The sequence below is a fragment of the Myotis lucifugus genome, unplaced genomic scaffold (assembly GCF_000147115.1).
Source record: "Myotis lucifugus unplaced genomic scaffold, Myoluc2.0 scaffold_881, whole genome shotgun sequence".
NCBI classification, from domain to species: domain Eukaryota; kingdom Metazoa; phylum Chordata; class Mammalia; order Chiroptera; family Vespertilionidae; genus Myotis; species Myotis lucifugus.
In genome coordinates, this window is record NW_005871929.1 from 57,914 (window position 1) to 76,033 (window position 18,120).

The following is an 18,120-nucleotide window of genomic DNA, read 5'->3' on the forward strand; positions in this document are numbered from 1 at the left end:
CTTTCACTGAGGGCAAATATTTCCTGCATCATTGTAAGCATGTTGTATACTAACATTTAATCCCATGAACCTTTGAGGGAGGTACTGTTATACTGTTATTATTTTGCAGACGGAGAATGTGAGGTACACAAGGTAAGTCACTTGCCTAAAGCCCCAAAGGTGGATCATTGGCAGAGACGATTCCCTGGAACCCCAGCAGCCTGGCTCCAAAACCCACATTCTTAACCAAAATGCTATATACTACAGCCGCTCAGTAGAGAGAAAACAAAGAAGAGCAGGGTGCCAGCTGATGCGTCCGCATTTAGGAACAGACGGCTGAGAAAGGACTGGTTCAGAAGCATCCCAAGGGGAATAATTCTGTCACACAGCTCGAAGTCCTGATGGCCTCAAAACCATTTCCAGAGAGCACAGTCCCAGAGCTGGGGCCACAGCGAGCAGCACAGAAGGTCTTCCTGAAGGTCACCCACCACCCATCACTGACTTGGGGATGATACTACTGGACGTTCGATATTATTGAACAACAGGGATAATCATACTCTTTGCCTTCAATTCCTTTAGGCTCCTAATACACACACTTTCTCTCTCCCGTCACTGGACCCCGCCTCCTTCTCTTTGTGCAGTTCCTCAATCCTCACTTCCCTTATTGTTTAAGGGCTCAATTTGCCAATGTGGCCATGAAAGAAACTACCTTCCCTGATCCTTTGCCATCTCCCCTCTACTGTACCGAATCCTGGAGAATTACTGGAACTGGAAATCCTGCAGATTTCCAGTGTCTTCCCTCAACCAATTCCAAGAATCTGAGATATCCTAGGTTGAAGGACAGGGGTGGATGGAATATAAAATACGTAAAGAGCTGTGTGGGCGCCGAAACCGGTTTGGCTCAGTGGATAGAGCGTCGGCCTGCGGACTGAAAGGTCCCAGGTTCGATTCCGGTCAAGGGCATGTACCTGGGTTGCGGACACATCCCCAGTAGGAGATGTGCAGAAGGCAGCTGATCAATGTTTCTCTCTCATCGATGTTTCTAACTATCTCTCTCCCTTCCTCTCTGTAAAAAATCAATAAAATATATTAAAAAAAAAAGAGCTGTGTGGTAACTATGCATACGTCTGGGAGAATGCTGCATGGTGTGGGCTCTTCCCACAGCCCAGCCTCACCCCTGTCCCCCCTCTCAACACTGATGTCACAGCGACGCCGGGTTTCCTTACGAGGCTCTGCCTCCCTTCCAGAGCTGTGTGCATGCTGTTCCCTCGGCCTGGAACACTTTTCCACCTCGTTTTCCTTGCTAACTGCTATTGCTTACTCATCCTTCAGAGAAATTTGATGACAGCCTCTCAAATACTTAACATCATAACCTCAGCCTTGCACAGAGAAAGTACACAAGAAATATCTGATAAAGCAGATGGATTAGGAAGCCAAGAATACTTATTGATGTGTCTGGCTATGGAAGGTTGTTTTGTTCTGCAATTTCTAACCTACCTATATCATTGTGATTATACTTCTATAAGAAGAAAATTTAATAAGAAAATCATAAATTCTTCCTTAAGGAATGTTCCTTAATCACCAAAAACAAGCAGATACATCTTATGTGACATATTTTTACCACAATTTTTCAAACGCAAAACAAACAAAACTGCAGAAGCAAAGCTTCCATCCGGGTACCAGAGACGTTCTTTTTGGAGCAGGACGCCTCCACCTCAGCCTGTCCCCTCCATCAACACAGCACGCTCTGTTCCAGGGGTCAGAGTTCAGTGGGTGGAGAGAATGCATCCTTTGACTAGAGCAAGGCCCTCACACTCAGTGGCACAGATCCTGGAAAAGGTGGCTCTAACGCCTTGGTTCTGGTCCTGTCAGGGAACAGGCCGATCTCCACCACAGGCCAGGTCTGATGATGCACATTTGACTTTAGATCACGCAGCAAATTCTTTTTAGAAGTCGGTCTGTATCACCTTAGCCCAAGTATTGTTTCTGTGTACAACAGCGGCTGCATTGATGGGCTGCCAGCAGGCCTGAATGGGTCAGGAGAGGTATTGTTTGGTTGGAAGGGAGTTTTCTGTCAATCTGGATTTTAAAAAGGGGCGGGGGTATCAATTATATTGTAAAGTAGGTCTCCTTGGGGGAAAAGAATAGAAGCTGTATATCTGGGTCTTTGTTTAGAGAATGATTCAGCTTCACTTGCCCCAATGGACACAGGTCTAAGGCTACAATAAACAGTTCTCGATAAATAATAAAAATCCAAGAGCAGCCCACACCTCGTATCTCAGTTCTAACCAAGTTTAAGGTCCTATAAAGAGAAACACAGGCACAGAATGCTAATTGTAGCCTGCTCCACGGGGAGTCTAAACCCTGAGATCATTATCAGCAGTGGCATCACCAGCGGGTATACGCACTGGGTCTTCTGGCAATCAATCAAAGCAGGCCATCCAAATCATTCATTCCTTTGTCTGGACACAGACACAGGGTGGCCTCTTGGAAAGCACTAAGCATCTGTTTCCTTCGTTATATGAGTCAGACACGATCCACACAGGCACACAGTGTGGTTTCTAAGTAGCAGTTTATTTGAAATGGGTTATGCTTGCTGGTGCAAACCTCAAAAGTTAATAAAAACACACTAACAATCTACTAGTTAGAGCTTTTTATATCAGGCTGGTGGGATATGTGTAATTTTATTTTAATCAATTCCTAGGGTCTATTTTTCATTGTGATGTAGACATGTCATTTTTTAAAAATGTATTTTTATTGATTTCAGAGAGGACAAGAGAGGGAGAGAGACAGAAACATCAATGATGAGAGAGAATCATTGATCGGCTGCCTCCTGCACGCCCCCCATTGGGAATAAAACCCACAGTTCATATATTTTTTAAAAAAGATATTTTAGCCCGGCCAGTGTGGCTCAGTGTCAACCTATGAACCAGAGGGTCAAGGTTTGATTCCTGGTCAGGGCACATGCCTGGGTTGCGGGCTCAATCCCACTATGGGGTGTGCAGGAGGCAGCTGATCAATGATTCTCTCTCATCATTGATGTTTCTATCTCTCTCTCCCTCTCCCTTCCTCTCTGAAATCAATAAATATATATATATATATATATATATATATATATATATATATATATATATATATATTTTAAAAGACAAAAAAAATCTACAGCTTTCAAAAGATTTTAAAAGGAGAGATCACTGCACCTCAAACACTTCTTGGATTCCTTAATAATTGCTTATAAAGCCTCAATGTGTATAATTTATATCACTGATTAAAGAGTTTTAATTTTTAAAAACCTCCCCCTACATGACAGCCCCTTTTTCATTTGGATGGCCATTCCCTGGACTTTTTTCAGCTCCATTAATCTTTCTCCATGTGGGCCACATCCTCAAGTCTAGAAATGGCACTTTTACAACAAGGGAAAATAACATTTCGTTGTCAGTCCCCACATTCCCCCTGCTGCAGACAGACCGTATCTTCAGGAGCTATACGTAATGATCCTCAGACCTATGAGATCCTTTACCCACATCACGGTCCACTCACTCAAATAGTTCCCTTCTCCCTAAATGGCTTACATACGCCACTGTAGTCACTTTAATGCACGGGACATTAAATCTCTCAGAAAATAATAGCCCCAGGGAAGAAGGGAATTTATCTTGTCCACTGATAAATGAGCGAATGAATGAACTCGGTTTTCCATTTCTTCTTGCTCAACAGAAAAAGAATTAAACATGTTTCTTGAAGGGTATCATAGGGGAATGCCCACCACTGGAAAAGTTTCAACACATACCCTCTGCTAGGAGTAAGTATTTCCGCACTGGGGAGGAAGCTGAGCCAAATGAGCTCTAAAGTTCCTGTCAACTCCTAGACTCCGTAACTGGATGAGCTCCACACCTTAAGAGTGGACCGGCTACATAAAGCCTGATTCCCAGGTAGAGTAATTACCATGCTCTGTTTAAAATAAAAATAAAAGCTGCCCTGGGACTTGGATGCAAAAATACTAACTCATCCAAAATGTGGACACATCCCTGGGGGAGAAATGCTCTTGCTAATCGTCAGTTACAGGCTGGAAACCACAGATGTGCTTCAGGGTCTTCTCGGAGCCAAGCCCAAAACCACCTGTGGGAGATGGAGAAACTAAGGGAGAAGATTAAGACGCAAATAAAGAGTATCACACTAAACTGGAGCTTTTGTTTTCTAGCCAACAACAAATCCACTTAAGAAACATCTGAATTTAGCCTTGAGGTTTAAATGGTTACAACTAAATATAAAGTAATCCCTCCCTTATGGGGGGGGGGGGGAGATGCCTGAAACCACAAATAGTAAAAGGGTGTCCCAAAATTCACGCAAGAAGTAATTTTGATAGAAAACACAGGTTTATAATTAAAAATTGTAACTTTTTTATTGATTCCTAAAGTATACAGTATAGGGTTATGTATGGAATAGCATATCGGGTAAAGGCCTCCCGGCTTTGCTGGCACATACGAAACCTTTTGTTGAAATTTTCCATGACCGAATTGTGGCTGCTCAGGCAATAACAGTTAATGGTGCTCGCTATCTCGACATGATAATCCAGTTTTTGTGCCGTGGAGGCCATTTATCCGATATGCTATTCCATACATAACCCTATATTGTATACTTTATGAATCAATAAAAAAATTTACAATTTTTAATTATAAACCTGTGTTTTCTATCAAAATTACTTCTTGCGTGAATTTTGGGACACCCTTTACATACATACCTGTGATAAAGTTTAATTTATAAATCAGGCACAGTAAGAGATTAACAACAATAACTAATAATAAAGTTGAACAATTATAATAGTATACTGTAATAAAAGTTATGCAAATGTGATCTCTCAGCATGAATTTCTTTTTCCTTCTTCACAATTTCATGGGTAGAAGGTTTGTTCTTACAGTAGATCTTAGCAACCTCAGCATAAGATGGTTTTTCTTTCCATATTGAAAACTTTCATCCTTTCGCTTAAAGCAGGGGTGGGGAAGGTCCAGCCCACCAGCCTAATAAGGCCTGAGAAATCATTTGGTGTGGCCCTGCCAAGGCAGTAGGGGTGAGTTAATTAAATGTTGGACCAAATATAGCAGACTAATTTTTAGTTGACAATTTTGTATGGCCTGCGAATGATGTTATAAAAATCCAAATGGCCTTTGTCAGAAAAAAAGGTTCCCATCCCTGACTTGAAATCACTTCCCTGACTTAAAGGAATCACTTTAAGGTTTCTCTGTGCATATCTGAATGCTTTGGGGCCATTATTAGGTAAAATAAGGGTGACTTGAACACAAGCACTGTGGTACAACAGTCAGCCTGATAACTCAGATTGCTACTGAGTGACTAAGGGGAGGGAGCATACACACATGGATAAACTGGACAAAGGGATGATTCACGTCCCTGGGCCGGACTGAGCAAATGGCCCATCATCATGCTATTCAGAACGGCGGGCCAATTTGAAACGTACGAATTGCTTATTTCTGGAATTTTCCACTTAATATTTTTGGACCAAGGTTGACCATGGGTAACTGAAACCTCAAAAAAATGAAACTGTGGATAAGGGGGGGACTACTGTAATCACTTCATAAGAGAAATGATTACATTTGTCATATAAGGATTTTTGCCCAGTAAAAGGTCATATTTATACCTGGGATATCACATTAAAATGTTCAAATTCAAGAATGTCTAAAATTGAGGGCAAATTATTCTGAATGAACTTTCCTTCCATCTGGATGAGGGAGGCAGTTTTCAGGGAACGGAGATATGCTCATGTTTTCCTAAACAACTTTTTGTGAAAGATCAAATTCTAAAGAAATAACTAGAGAAACTCCATTCACACACAGATCCACTTCCTGAGTGATTATTTTCTCTCCACACTCTTTCTTTTGTTCTAATCGTAGAATAGATAAGGGAACAGAAGGGGTAGAGAATTCTAACAAGGATGCAATGTAGATCTCTCAGGGTTGTGTTTGGAGAATCTGCACGTACTGGGGTTGTGTAGAAGACAAAATGCAGACACTACACTCAGGACATTTACAGAGTGAACAACAAAGGGAAGCCGTTCAATGATTCCTCGGGAATACATGAAAAGACTTCAACTTTGTAGTCAATTCCCGATCACCCATACCACAACCCAGTCAAAGAAAGAAGTCTTCTGTTTTTACACTGTAAGTAATTTAATCTTAATTCCAGTGACAAAAGGGAATGTGCAGAGAAAACAGTCACGTCCTCCGTGGACACACTTTTAAAAACCTCTATTATTTGCATGAGCGAGGTCTTCCGCAAGGATTCTGTGGGATTAAGCTCACATCTGGTTGACAGACATGGTGTTGGATATGATTGTGGCCACACAACTAAATCTTAAATCCACATACTGTTCCTATTTAACTGGCATATATGAACTAACTAATTTATAGACAATGTGCAGCAAATTATTTCTTCCACCTCCCCATGCCTCAAGAATGCACCAGCAATAGGTATTCAGAAAAAAGACACCCCCCCCCACACACACACACATAACATTGCATTCCCAGATGCTCTCCAATTATCTAGAGTAGATACTGTTATTTTAGTTATTGGAATTTGTGCCTTGGAAATAAGTAGCGTGGGGGAGGGAGTAATTTCACCAGACAAACTTGACCTCTCTGGACCCGTTTTCTCACAAGAGAGAGAAAAAAAAAAGATTAGCCCAGAGACACAAATTCCCTCAATAACAGCAATCTCTGACCACTAATTATCAAGAGTACAGTTTGTGTGCAAGTAATCTGAATTCTTAAGAGTATGTCATTAACTATTCACTTTAAATGCCTGAAAGACCCATAGGTGCACTTCAATATGACCACTGAACATTTTCTGACCACGGAAAATGTCTCTGAAAACATCTCGGCGGCGGAATCACCAAACTGAGTTAGAACACGCAGAGGAATCCCCCGAATTTCACGGGGTGGGGGTGGGGGTGGGGACGGGGGAGTGTGTGTATCGGAGCAGGAGTTAGGAGAACCAGCCGGGTGTCTGAGAGCACACAGCCGGCATTTCCGAGTTGCTGAGTTTCTAGTATCTCCTAAAGACTTCTGTCTATGTCTACAAAATTGCTCAAGCGACCACCTGCAGCTACACAGTAACGAGTAGGCGAAGAAAAGAAAATGGAAAGAGAGCGGGTAGAGCCGGAAAACCCTCGCGGGAAGTGCCCCCAAAGTCGGTGGGGCGAAAGTGGACTTTGAATACCGACAAAGAAATGGGCAAAGAGAAAGAAAGAGGACTCCGCCTTGCCCAGCCCACTCGGCTCCTTTCACGAAAAAGGAAAGGCCGCCGCCGCCCCTTCTGCCTTTCACCCGGGATGCGGAGCCCCGGCTGAAAACCGCACCCTCCCAAGGCCCAGCCGGGCCGGAGTCGCGGCCCCTGCCCCGGCCCGCAATCCCGGGGCTGGAGCATCCTCCTCCCTCCCTCGCTCCCTCGCTCCGGGCCGAGGGGCAGCCGATTCTCCAGGCACCCGCACCCGCCCTCCCTTCCTCTTCCTCGCGCCCCCGCCTCCTCGGCTCGCCGCCCCCAGCCTTCCATCCGCAGAGCATTCTAATACCTCCACCCACCCGACAAGGGGGCCTTTTGAAAACTTTGTGTGTAAATGCAGGGCTTTTGTGCACATCCTGGGCAGGGCCCGGTCACCCGGGTGGATGCCTGGGGGTGTCCGGGATCTCACAAAGCACCGGGGAAACCACCACGCAAACCCCACCCCTTGATTTTGGACCCGCTTCTGCCACCGAGTGACACCCGGGGCTTGGCTAAGCATCCCCATGCCCGGCCGCCCCGGGAACGGGAGGAAACCCCCGCACCCAGTGCCGTTCTCCCGCTGTCACGAGGGGAAAGGTGTGCGCGCGGGGAGGGGAGGCAGCCGCGGAACACCGTGGCTACAAGGATCTTCCTAAAGGGAAAATAGGAGAGAGGTCCCTTTCCTCCCACGTCCTGGGAATCGGGACGCACCGAGGCGAGACACTGTTGCATCACGCCATGGCCAAGCCTGGGGGTTCCTCGCCCTCGCCTCAGCCCCAGACGCGCGCCCAAATTCATGCACACACTCACAGCCACCGCAGCCCCCGTCCGAGCCCCCGCCCGGGCCCCCCGATTCCCGCCGGCACCCGCCCCACAGCAGGGACCACCCCGCGCCGGAGGAGGAGCGGGCCAGGGAAACGAGGCCCCTGCACTCACAGACGGTCTCCCCACGGCCACGGCCATCGCGGCTGCGCCCTGGCTCCGGCTGCGCCCGGCTGCTCCCCGCCAACACTGGCTGCTGCTCGGCTCCGGCTCCGGCTCCCGCTCGCCTCCCCCGCGCCTCCCTCGCGGCTGCGCTCTGCTCGCGCCCGGCTCCCGCGCGCGGCCAGCGGCGTCTGCTCCCTGCACGCCGCCGCCCCTCCAGCTTTATTAGAGCAACATGGCCACTCGCCTGGAAGGCACCATTTGCTTCCCCAGAAAGGGGGGGAAGCCTTCGCGCCGGGGCTGAGGTCGACGGGAAGGAGTGTGGTGGGCGGGCCCCCAGGCTCAGACCGCGAGGCTTGCCCTCCGGGCATGTAACCGGGGCCCCCCCGAAGCGACCCTCTCCTGGGCCACCAAGACCCTCCCAGCCGGTGGACTGGCCGCCACCACCCGTTCCACCACGTGCTGGAGCCCGAGGAAAGCCGGGGCGCGGAGATCCGAGCCTGGGTCCCGCCGTGCGCTCGGCGGAGCGGACCGCTGAGCCGCTGGCGAGAGCGGGGAGGGACCCGGGGCAGAAAAGTCCTCGGGGACCGCGTCTCGCGCAAAGCTAGCCCGGGGCAAGCACGCGCCACCCGGAGGAACAGGCTCGGAAGGGGTGCGGGCACCGGGGAGACATGGGCGACCGAGGGGGGGCCTGGGCAGCCCCCCACCGGGGAAGAGTTGCTCCTACAGAGATGTGTTCTGCAGGGAGAGGCTAGAAAGCGGGGAGCTGGAAGCCGGGAGCGGTCGCTGAGACATGCGGCCGGGTAGGGGACCTCAGGGAGAGGAAGAGGCCGCAGCAGTTGCTGATGTGGACGGCGCACCACCGCCGGCTGGAGAGGAACCAGAGGACTGCCCCGCTGGAGAATTCGTGCCGCTGTGGACGGCCCAGAGCGTAGGGCCGGGGCCTCCCCGGGTGTAACGGGGCCCGCCGGCCACACGCGGGGGCTTAGCCGACCTTATGTGATCGCTGGAGACAGACCCGGCGACTCGGAGGCGCGCGCGGGGGTGGCGGCTGGGGTGGCGGCAGCGGCGCCCGGCGGGTGACTGGTGTCTGCGCGACTCCGGGCGCGTGGGACTGGGAAGCGCCCCCGCCGTAGGGAAGGATTTTTTCCAACAGATGTTGGGGTACGTGACCGTGTGGCCGGTGAAACTCAGTTCCATTGCTTGTCCGGCGGTGCGGCGCCGGGGCCAAGGCCCGACGGCGGGGTGTGACCGAGGTGCTGTGGATTCCCCCGCAGAGAGGGGGCCACGACAAGGTGACTGAGGATAGCGACCGGTCCGGGAAGGGAACCAGTTGGATAGAAGAGCAGGGGTGTGGGGAGGCGGGGAAGGACTATGATCAGCCCACGGGAGTGCGCCCGCGGGGAAGTCCACGGCCTATGGAATTAGGTCAAAGACAAGCCACCTCTTTAGACCGGATGCCTCAGAGTCTGACCTGAGACTTCCAGGAACTAGGTTTCTTGGGGGCCTTGCGTCTGCCCCTCCTGCCATTTCGGGGGTGGGCGGGGAGGCAGGATTCAAACGCGCCCGGCCGCCTTGGGCAGAAGGTGAGTGGACTCCGGGCGGGGGTCTAGCTGCTGGGTTGCCCCAGGAGGGGATCGAAGGGCTGCAGGCCACCCAGGCTGGATCCCACCGGCAGGATGCAGGTGGGACCCTCGGGGATGAGAGTATGACTCACGGACTCTCCGTGAGTGAAAGACTCCGACAGGGGACCTCTTAGGTCTGTGGGCGGACTCCGACTTGCAGACACTAACCTCTTCCGTTTTGACCAATTTCTGCCTCCTAGTCTTCAAACCTTTTGAGACATGGTCCACCATTTTATGTGAAGCATACAGTATCAGCGGTTCTCAACCTGTGGGTCGCGACCCCTTTGGCGGTCAAACGACCCTTTCACAGGGGTCGCCTAAGACCATCCTGCATATCAGATATTTACATGACGATTCATAACAGTAGCAACATTACAGTGATGAAGTAGCAACGAAAATAATTTTATGGTTGGGTCACAACATGAGGAACTGTATTGAAAGGGCCAGAAGATTGAGAACCACTGCGAGTAGATGCTCAGTAAGTGTTGAGTTAAGATGACCACGTGGATGGCTGCAATGCAAAGGGAGGAGGAAGGGAAATACTTCCCTCTGCTGCTCTCTGTATGTTGGCATTTTGTTCCTCTCGCACAGGGAGGATCAGACAGCCTCAGTGCCCGTCAACATGAGGTCTCGGGTAAACGCTATGAAAATACTACTCCGCAGGCTCCCAACCCGATGGAATGGTGATCGCGAACCAACTCGCCATTCTGTGTTCTGTTGACCAGACCAGACTGCAGGACTTAATTAATTGTTTTATTTTTATTTACTTTGTAAATGCTTATGTTGAAAACAGCTGGTTAGATGTTTAGGTAAGAGTATGAATTCCCTATCTTGGTGGGCAGGTTAGTTTATTCTCGTCGTAAAAGCTTAAAGTCACCTATTCCATGATCTCAACTGTTTGAAGAAACACTTTTAGGACAAAATCATTACAGTTTACCCAGGTTCTGCCTGATTTTTTCACTAAGTAGGAGCAATGCCTTAAATTTCCACCTCCCTGACTTTTGGGGGCAGATAGGCATAAATATATTTAATAAAAATATTTAATTACTGTTGGGCAATAAAGGCTATTTGAGAATGTCAGTTTTCATTCTGACGTTATTTAAACATCATTCTACACAGTGGTTCTGAACCTTCTGGCCCTTTAAATACAGTTCCTCATGTTGTGACCCAACCATAAAATTATTTTCGTTGCTACTTCATAACTGTAATGTTGCTACTGTTATGATCGTAATGTAAATATCTGATATGCAGGATGGTCTTAGGTGACCCCTGTGAAAGGGTCGTTTGACCGCCAAAGGGGTCGCGACCCACAGGTTGAGAACCACTGTTCTACAACCATTCTACCCAAGTTTAAAACCACTTCATAGCTATGTGACCTTGAGCAAATTATTTAACCTTTCAGTGCTTCAATTTCCTCATCTTTAAAATCTATTTAATAATAGTTCCTCCCTTGTAGGGTTACTAAGGGGTTAAATTACCTTTTTTAAAAAATATATATTTTATTGATTTTTTTATAGAGAGGAAGGGAGAGGAATAGAGTTAGAAACATCGATCAGCTGCCTCCTGCACACTCCCTACTGGGGATGTGCCCGCAATCAAGGTACATGCCCTTAACCGGAATCGAACCCGGGACCCTTCAGTCCGAAGGCTGATGCTCTATCCACTGAGCCAAACCGGTTAGGGCTGAAATTACCTTTTTAACTCTGCGCCCAGCACTGTGCTAAGAACTAAACATTTTAAAATGAGGATGCCTCTTCGACTATTAATCAGTGCACAGTCTGCTGAGAGATCTTTAAACAACGCTGATAAGTAATCCAAATCCTAGAAAAGATCCTTGAATTAAGGGAGTTTAAAGCACAGTACAAGGAGCTATTCACTCTCCTGTCAGAACAGGAAAGGCTTCACCAAGGAAAGCGGAACAGGGAGGAGAGCAAGGAGGACATCCCAAACAAGGGGATGGGATGGGTTCCGCGGTCTCATGGGTGATGGTGCTGTCCCAGGGACAGGTGCCCTGGCATTGCCGGAGTAGGATCCTTAGAGGGAGCTTGGCACGTTGGGGAAAATACGGCCCTGAACTCCAGGATACGGCCCTGAACTCCAGGTTATTACTTATTAGCTATGTGACACTGAGCGAGATACTAGTAGCCTCTCTTCATCTCATCTTTTTCTGTTGTGAAATAGGGTAGTAGCAGAGAGTCCTGATGGAGGACATGTTTGCCAGATCCACTCTTCATCTTCCATTCTGCCCCCAGGAGCTTGAACTCAAAGGGCTTTCCTTCCCTGACTTTCCATTTGAGGTCGGGCAATGGTGAGCAACCACAGTACCACAAAGAGAGGAGTGTTGGTGTTTATTCCCCCAGGCTCCCTTGCGATGGCACCATTGCAGGCTGGCTGCATTCCTCAACCAAAGGTCAGTTACTTCCCTAGGATAATCCAGGGTAAACTCCTCGTGGTTTTGCTACGTTTATCCCACACCCTTGCAAAGAGTCATTTTATGAAACTCTACTCAAATTACCCATTGAGAATGTACCATCTCATTTCTGCCAGGACCTTAACAGATTCAGTCCTTCACAGAATTGTTTTGCTCAGAGTTAACTGGGAAAACATAGGTATGCTATAATTAGAGTGACCTATAATTTATTGTCCAAACTTGGAAACTTTTGAGATTGAAAAAAGACGGTTAACGTATTAAGACAATAGGCAAAAACCAGGACTTATGGTCACTATAGCTATTATTACAAGACAAGTTAGGCAATTGAGAAGTGATCATACTTATATACATCTTTTACTAGGCTCTGAGTGCCTCAAGGCAAGAGAACTTATTTGTATTTCAGTTTACAGCACAAAGTCTGGTGTAATCAATAAATTTTGAGCTGCATTGGAATGAAATGAGGCTAGGGGCTGGGCTAAAAAAACCTTTATTGTCATGCTAAGGATATGTAAATAATTACTGCTGGTATGCCAGTGGCCTTTTAGTTGTGTTTATTATACCTTTTTCATTAAAATAACTCTCTTTCAGAGAGGAGACAAAATAAAAGTTGAGCTTTCCTTTTTTTTTTTAATCTTAAAGCATGATATCATCAGCACCAACCAGTGGTTTTCATCCTTTTTTGTTTGCCTGCTCGTGGCAAGTATTATTTGATAAACAAAAACCAAATTTTGAAAATGTTTTGGCATTCTTTTAAAAGCAAGAATTCTCTAAGCCTACAAGAAAATATCAATCCTTGTAGGCTTGTGCTACTCTTTAATTCAGGCTCTTTTAAAATCTAATCTCATTAACTAGCGTCCTGTGAAATGACATGCTCCCCGGACTACGATGACTTGGCCTGCCGGTCACTCTCCCTGGCAGCCAGCCCTGGAGCTGGGTCAGTTCGCCTAGTTCTGGCCTCTGTAATTCTCCGGTCATTCCTTTCTCCCTGTGGCCAGTCATTGTGGTGCCAGTATTATTCCTTTTTGTGAGCCTAGAACACTGATACAGCTGAAGTCTCCTGACTCCATTTATGTAGCTGAAGTCCCCCTAGATATTGCCATTGACTTAGAATTATACATACATACATAACTGTATATTATGACAACAATATGACTTGTATATTCTCACCTTTAGTCCCAATCTCTTTGCTATCCACCATTTTACCATCATTAATTTCTACCAGGTGGTAACTCTAGTACATGGGGTTAGCCTGCACCGCACCTTCTTTCTTGTAGACTTTGTGCCTTTGGAATGAGGTAAAACATCCTTTATTTATTTCAGTCATAAATTCCTTCCTCTCTCATCTATTAATCTATTGGATTGTGTTCATCTCCTTTTGTTAATTTTTCCCAGTTCAATTTGCCATTAATCCTCCTTTCCTAACCTAAGATTTCAAAAGTCACTAGCCCTATGTCTCAAGTTTCTCCTCTTTCATTTTGCCCCACATGGATTGACAGAAGCGGATTTGGTTGGTTGGTATGATAAATTTTGGCAGATTGTACTTCATGCTTCATCTTTTAGTAAGATAGAATTGGCCATTGCAAGACTGCCTCCTTCATCATTTACAGTGAAAACCATGGGCTTGGGAGTCAGGGCAATTTGTACACTTCCCTGCACTGCCAAATATCATAAGCTTTGCAGTTTTTTTAATTGATATATTAGTTTGGATATAGGCTAAGTTGCTGTAGAAACACCCCAAACCTCAGTGGCCCTCCCCGAAAAGATAGATGTTTATTTCTCTCACGAAATGGTCCAGGAGGTGGTGAGCAGTCCAGAAAGGCCTGGCAGCTTGCTGGTTGTGGTAATCCGGGAGTCCACATTCCTTGTTGCTATCTTGTTGCTCCATCAACTTCTGATTGTTACCTCATCTACTCTGATCAGAACTGGTTCACTGACACCATAGTCATCTAGCCCATGGGAAGGGTGAAGAAGAGAAAGTAGAAAAGCAATTTCCTTTAAAGGAAGTGCCACGAGCATAGCACATACCACCTCTGCTCACAATTCTTTGCAAAACTTCAGTCACATGAAAATAGCTGCAGGGGAGGCTAGGATATGTAATCTCTTATATGGCACTAATATGCACCACTGAATGTGGGGGCGGGGCACGGATGCTATTTGTGAAAGGAAGAAATGAAAAATGGATACTGGGGGGAAATCAGTCTCAGAAGTAATATATTTATATGGTTAAAAATAAAATAATATAAAGTGGTATAGAATAAAGTCTCCCACCAATTCACCACCTGTATAGTTCCCACCCCTCTCCTCAAGAAATAAATATTAGTGTCTTGTGTACCCAGAATTTTCTTTCTTTAAAAAAAAATATATATATATATATGGATTTCAGAGAGAAAAGGAGAAGGAGAGAGAGATAGAAACATCAATGATGAGAGAGAATCATCAATTGGCTGCCTCCTGCATGCCCCCCACCTGGGGTCGAGCCCACAACTCGGGCATGTTCTCTGACCAGGAATTGAAACTTGAACCGTGACCTCCTGGTCCCTGGGTCAATGCTCAACCACTGAGCCACGCCAGACAGGCTGTAAACTTCTTTAAATGATAACAGAGAAGGCATTAAGTAACTATGTTTCAATATTTAAACATCAATTGGGGATTCAGGCAAGGCTCAGAGGGAAATTATCTTTAATACGATAAAACTCTTCTGTTGAAAGAGGAAACCCATGATCAGTAACCTGGGAGCAGATGATAACATGGAGTTTGGTGTGCAAGATGTTTATTGGAGATAAAACCTGGGGAAAACGTGGGAAGAAGCAGGATTGGGCACAGGGAGAATCTGAATCATAATGTAGACCCAATAAAACCTCAGCCCACCGGTGGGGAGTTCTGGAGCAAAGAGTGTCCATCAGAGTTGTGTGTCTTCAGGCAGAGATGCCTGGGCCCTTACACCCATCCTGCTCAGTCACTAGATGGGCAGCTTCTGGAAGCGGCTACCTTAGGAGGAACATCTCTCTGCAGTTGAGGCAGAGCCTGAAGGAGCTGATAGTTGAGATTGTTTGCTAAATGCACTCCGGGTGGCTGGGAAGCAAATTCCTTGAAAGAGATTTGTGTTTGTATTTGTTTATCACAGGCCACAGGTCCTTTTTATTTTTTTCCAGTTTCAAGGTTATTTTTGTTGACTATCATTTTTTAATAAAGTTTCTATTTAAAAATGTTTTTACATTTGCAGAAAAGTTGTGAAGATGGTATATATAGTTCTCAAGTAATCCATTCCCAGTTTTCCCTAGTATTAACATTTTATATTAGTGTGTTACATTTGTTACTAATGAGCCAACCTTGATACATTATTATTGGCTTAAATCCATAATTTATTCAAATTTCCTTTGTTTTCCTACTGTTCTTTTCCTGTTCCAAGATCCCTTACAGGTTATTCCATTCCATTTATTTGTCATGTCTCCTTGGGCTCCTCTTGGCTATGACAGTTTCTCAGACTTCCCTTGCTTTTGATGACCTTGACTTTTTTGAGGGGTACTTGTCAGGCATTTGGTAGAATGTCTTTCAATTTGGATTTGCCTGATATTTTCCTCATGATCAGACTCAGGTTATGAGTCTGTGGTAGGAAGATCAAAGAGGTAAAATGCAATTCTCATTACATCATACAGTGGGGGAAAGTTAATAAACAGTTACCTCAACCAGATGATTGAGGTCAACATCAATAATGAGTCATGCTGATAGTGTAGTACCCTTGATATGATGTAATATGAATAGCATTGGGAGCTCTTTCAGTTGGTTACTGTGTCCCTTTAACACACCCTTATCATTGGTTTTGTTTGTTTGAGCACTTCCTTACTTTCGGGCACTACAAAATGCTCTAGGCATGTCTTGTATATTCCCTACCCCAACCCTTGAATCTGCCATTTTTTTCTGAAGGGCTCTGGTTCCTTTTATTGGTGAACTATTGACCCGGTGCACGGATTCGTGCACATTGGAAGGAAATTAATTAGAAGGTGGCCTGCGGGGGCAGGACTGGGCAAGATGGGCAGGACATGCCCTGAAGCCAACTTCCCGTGGTCCCTCCCCAGCCGGCCACACCTGGGGTGGTGCTGTGGCTCGTCTGCAGAGTGAGCGGGGTCCCTCTGGCAGGTGGGGTCCCTCAGCCTAGCCTGTGGGGATCGGGCTGAAACCGGCTCTCCGACATCCCCCAAGAGGTCCTGGAGTGTGAGAGAGGGCACTCTGCAAAGTTGCTGTCTTGCAAGGTGTGGAACGCAAATGCAAGTGTGCAGTAAACCAGATTAGGCACTGACATTGCCCCAGCAACAACATAACCCACGACTGAAAGTAGAATCGCGCGGCCCCGGGAGGAATCAGGCTCCCTCCTCTCTGGTTTCGGGGTGCGCCACCCAAGAACCGCCACTGCCAAGTCAGTACAGCTTGGCAGCTCCTGGTGGTCAGTGCGTGTCATAGCTACCGGTCAGATGGACACTTAGCATATTAACCTTTTATATATATAGATAGTATTAGAAACCAAAACCTGGGCTCCAGGTTTGCTCATTGCTCATTGGAGTGTGGTTGCTTCCAGGCAATCTCAGGAGTCCAAGTATGGAGATGATATGTGTATACTACCCTGTTTATATGCACATATCTGTAAATATTTCTATGTGTAGCCGTTTGTATCTGTTGTAAGATAAACATGAGTTCATTCTGATGACTCCAACTGAAGCCCATTACTACATAAATCATTCTAGCCTTCTTCCTTGTTTATCTGTAACCTCTCGCTCCAACAGTGAGAAGCCTGGCTCTCACCATCCACCATCCATTTACCTAATTGTTCAATGTTAGTGTACATTTGTGGTAGTTTCAGAATGTTAACAAATACCCATTAGCAACAACTGTATCATTAGAGCACAGTGTTTATATGTTCTACGTTATATACAGTTTCTTTTGCCTTTAATCTACAGAGTCCACTCATTTCCAAAATTACTCAGGTCAGCAGCTTTCCCCTCCCACTCCTTTAGTGAGGTTGTTTCATACATTTGTAATACAGTTTGAGTCTTTCATCACACTCTGTATTCCATCCTGGGATTCCCCAACCTCCTACATTATTTTTTAAATTTGCATACACTAAGGTTCACTGTTTATGCTGTAAAGTTACGGTTTTGACAAATGCATAGTGTCATGTATCCATTACATATATGATCCATACAGTATCATATAGAACGGTTTCACCACCCCAACACCTCCTCTGTATTGTATCTATCCAACCCTTCCTGAGCCCCTCACAACCACTGATCTGTTTATAGATTTTATAGACAGTCTCAGAAATGGAATCATACATTATGTAGCCTATTCAGATTGGCTTCTTTCAGAGAGCAATATGCACCATATTTCCTTTTCACCTTTCATTCAAAATGTAGCTAACTTGGAATAGAAACAAGTTCCTACAGAAAGATTTCAGGAAATCTCAATCAGGCTATGGATATTTTTGCCCATTTTGAAGTTTCTGATACATGTTGCTATTTTACAGAAAAGCCCTCTGCCCTTTGGGAAACACTGGGTACATATTTTAAAATCCTTGCCATTTTCATAGTAAAGAATGATAACTTATAGATTTTTACATTTAAATTTATATGACCATTAGTGATTGAATCTTAAAAAATATTTTTACTAGCCTTTTTTTCTTTGTTAAATTTGCTACTCATTTGCCTATTATTTCCATAAAAAGTGTTTAACTTTTTTTCTTGAGCTATAGAAATTTTTATGCATGAGATATCAACCGTGTTATAGATAAATAAAATTATCTGTCTGACTGAAAAATAGTCCATCATATGAGCACATCAAAATTTATGTAGCTGTTCCCTGATTATTGAATATTAGGTTGTTTCCAATTCTTTTTCTTTC

General features: G+C 45.8%; 1 protein-coding gene across 1 annotated transcript in view; it reads right to left on the reverse strand.

The window, feature by feature from the left end:
* The window catches only part of LOC102439730 (septin-11), a 64,979-nt gene extending 56,591 nt beyond the window's left edge, over positions 1 to 8,388 (reverse strand). Inside the window, exon 1 of the mRNA XM_006106675.3 lies at positions 8,185 to 8,388. Within this exon, the coding sequence (XP_006106737.2) occupies positions 8,185 to 8,211 (27 nt within the window). The 5' untranslated portion in view covers positions 8,212 to 8,388. The remainder of the gene's footprint in view (positions 1 to 8,184) is intronic.
* Between the last annotated feature and the right edge of the window lie 9,732 nt (positions 8,389 to 18,120).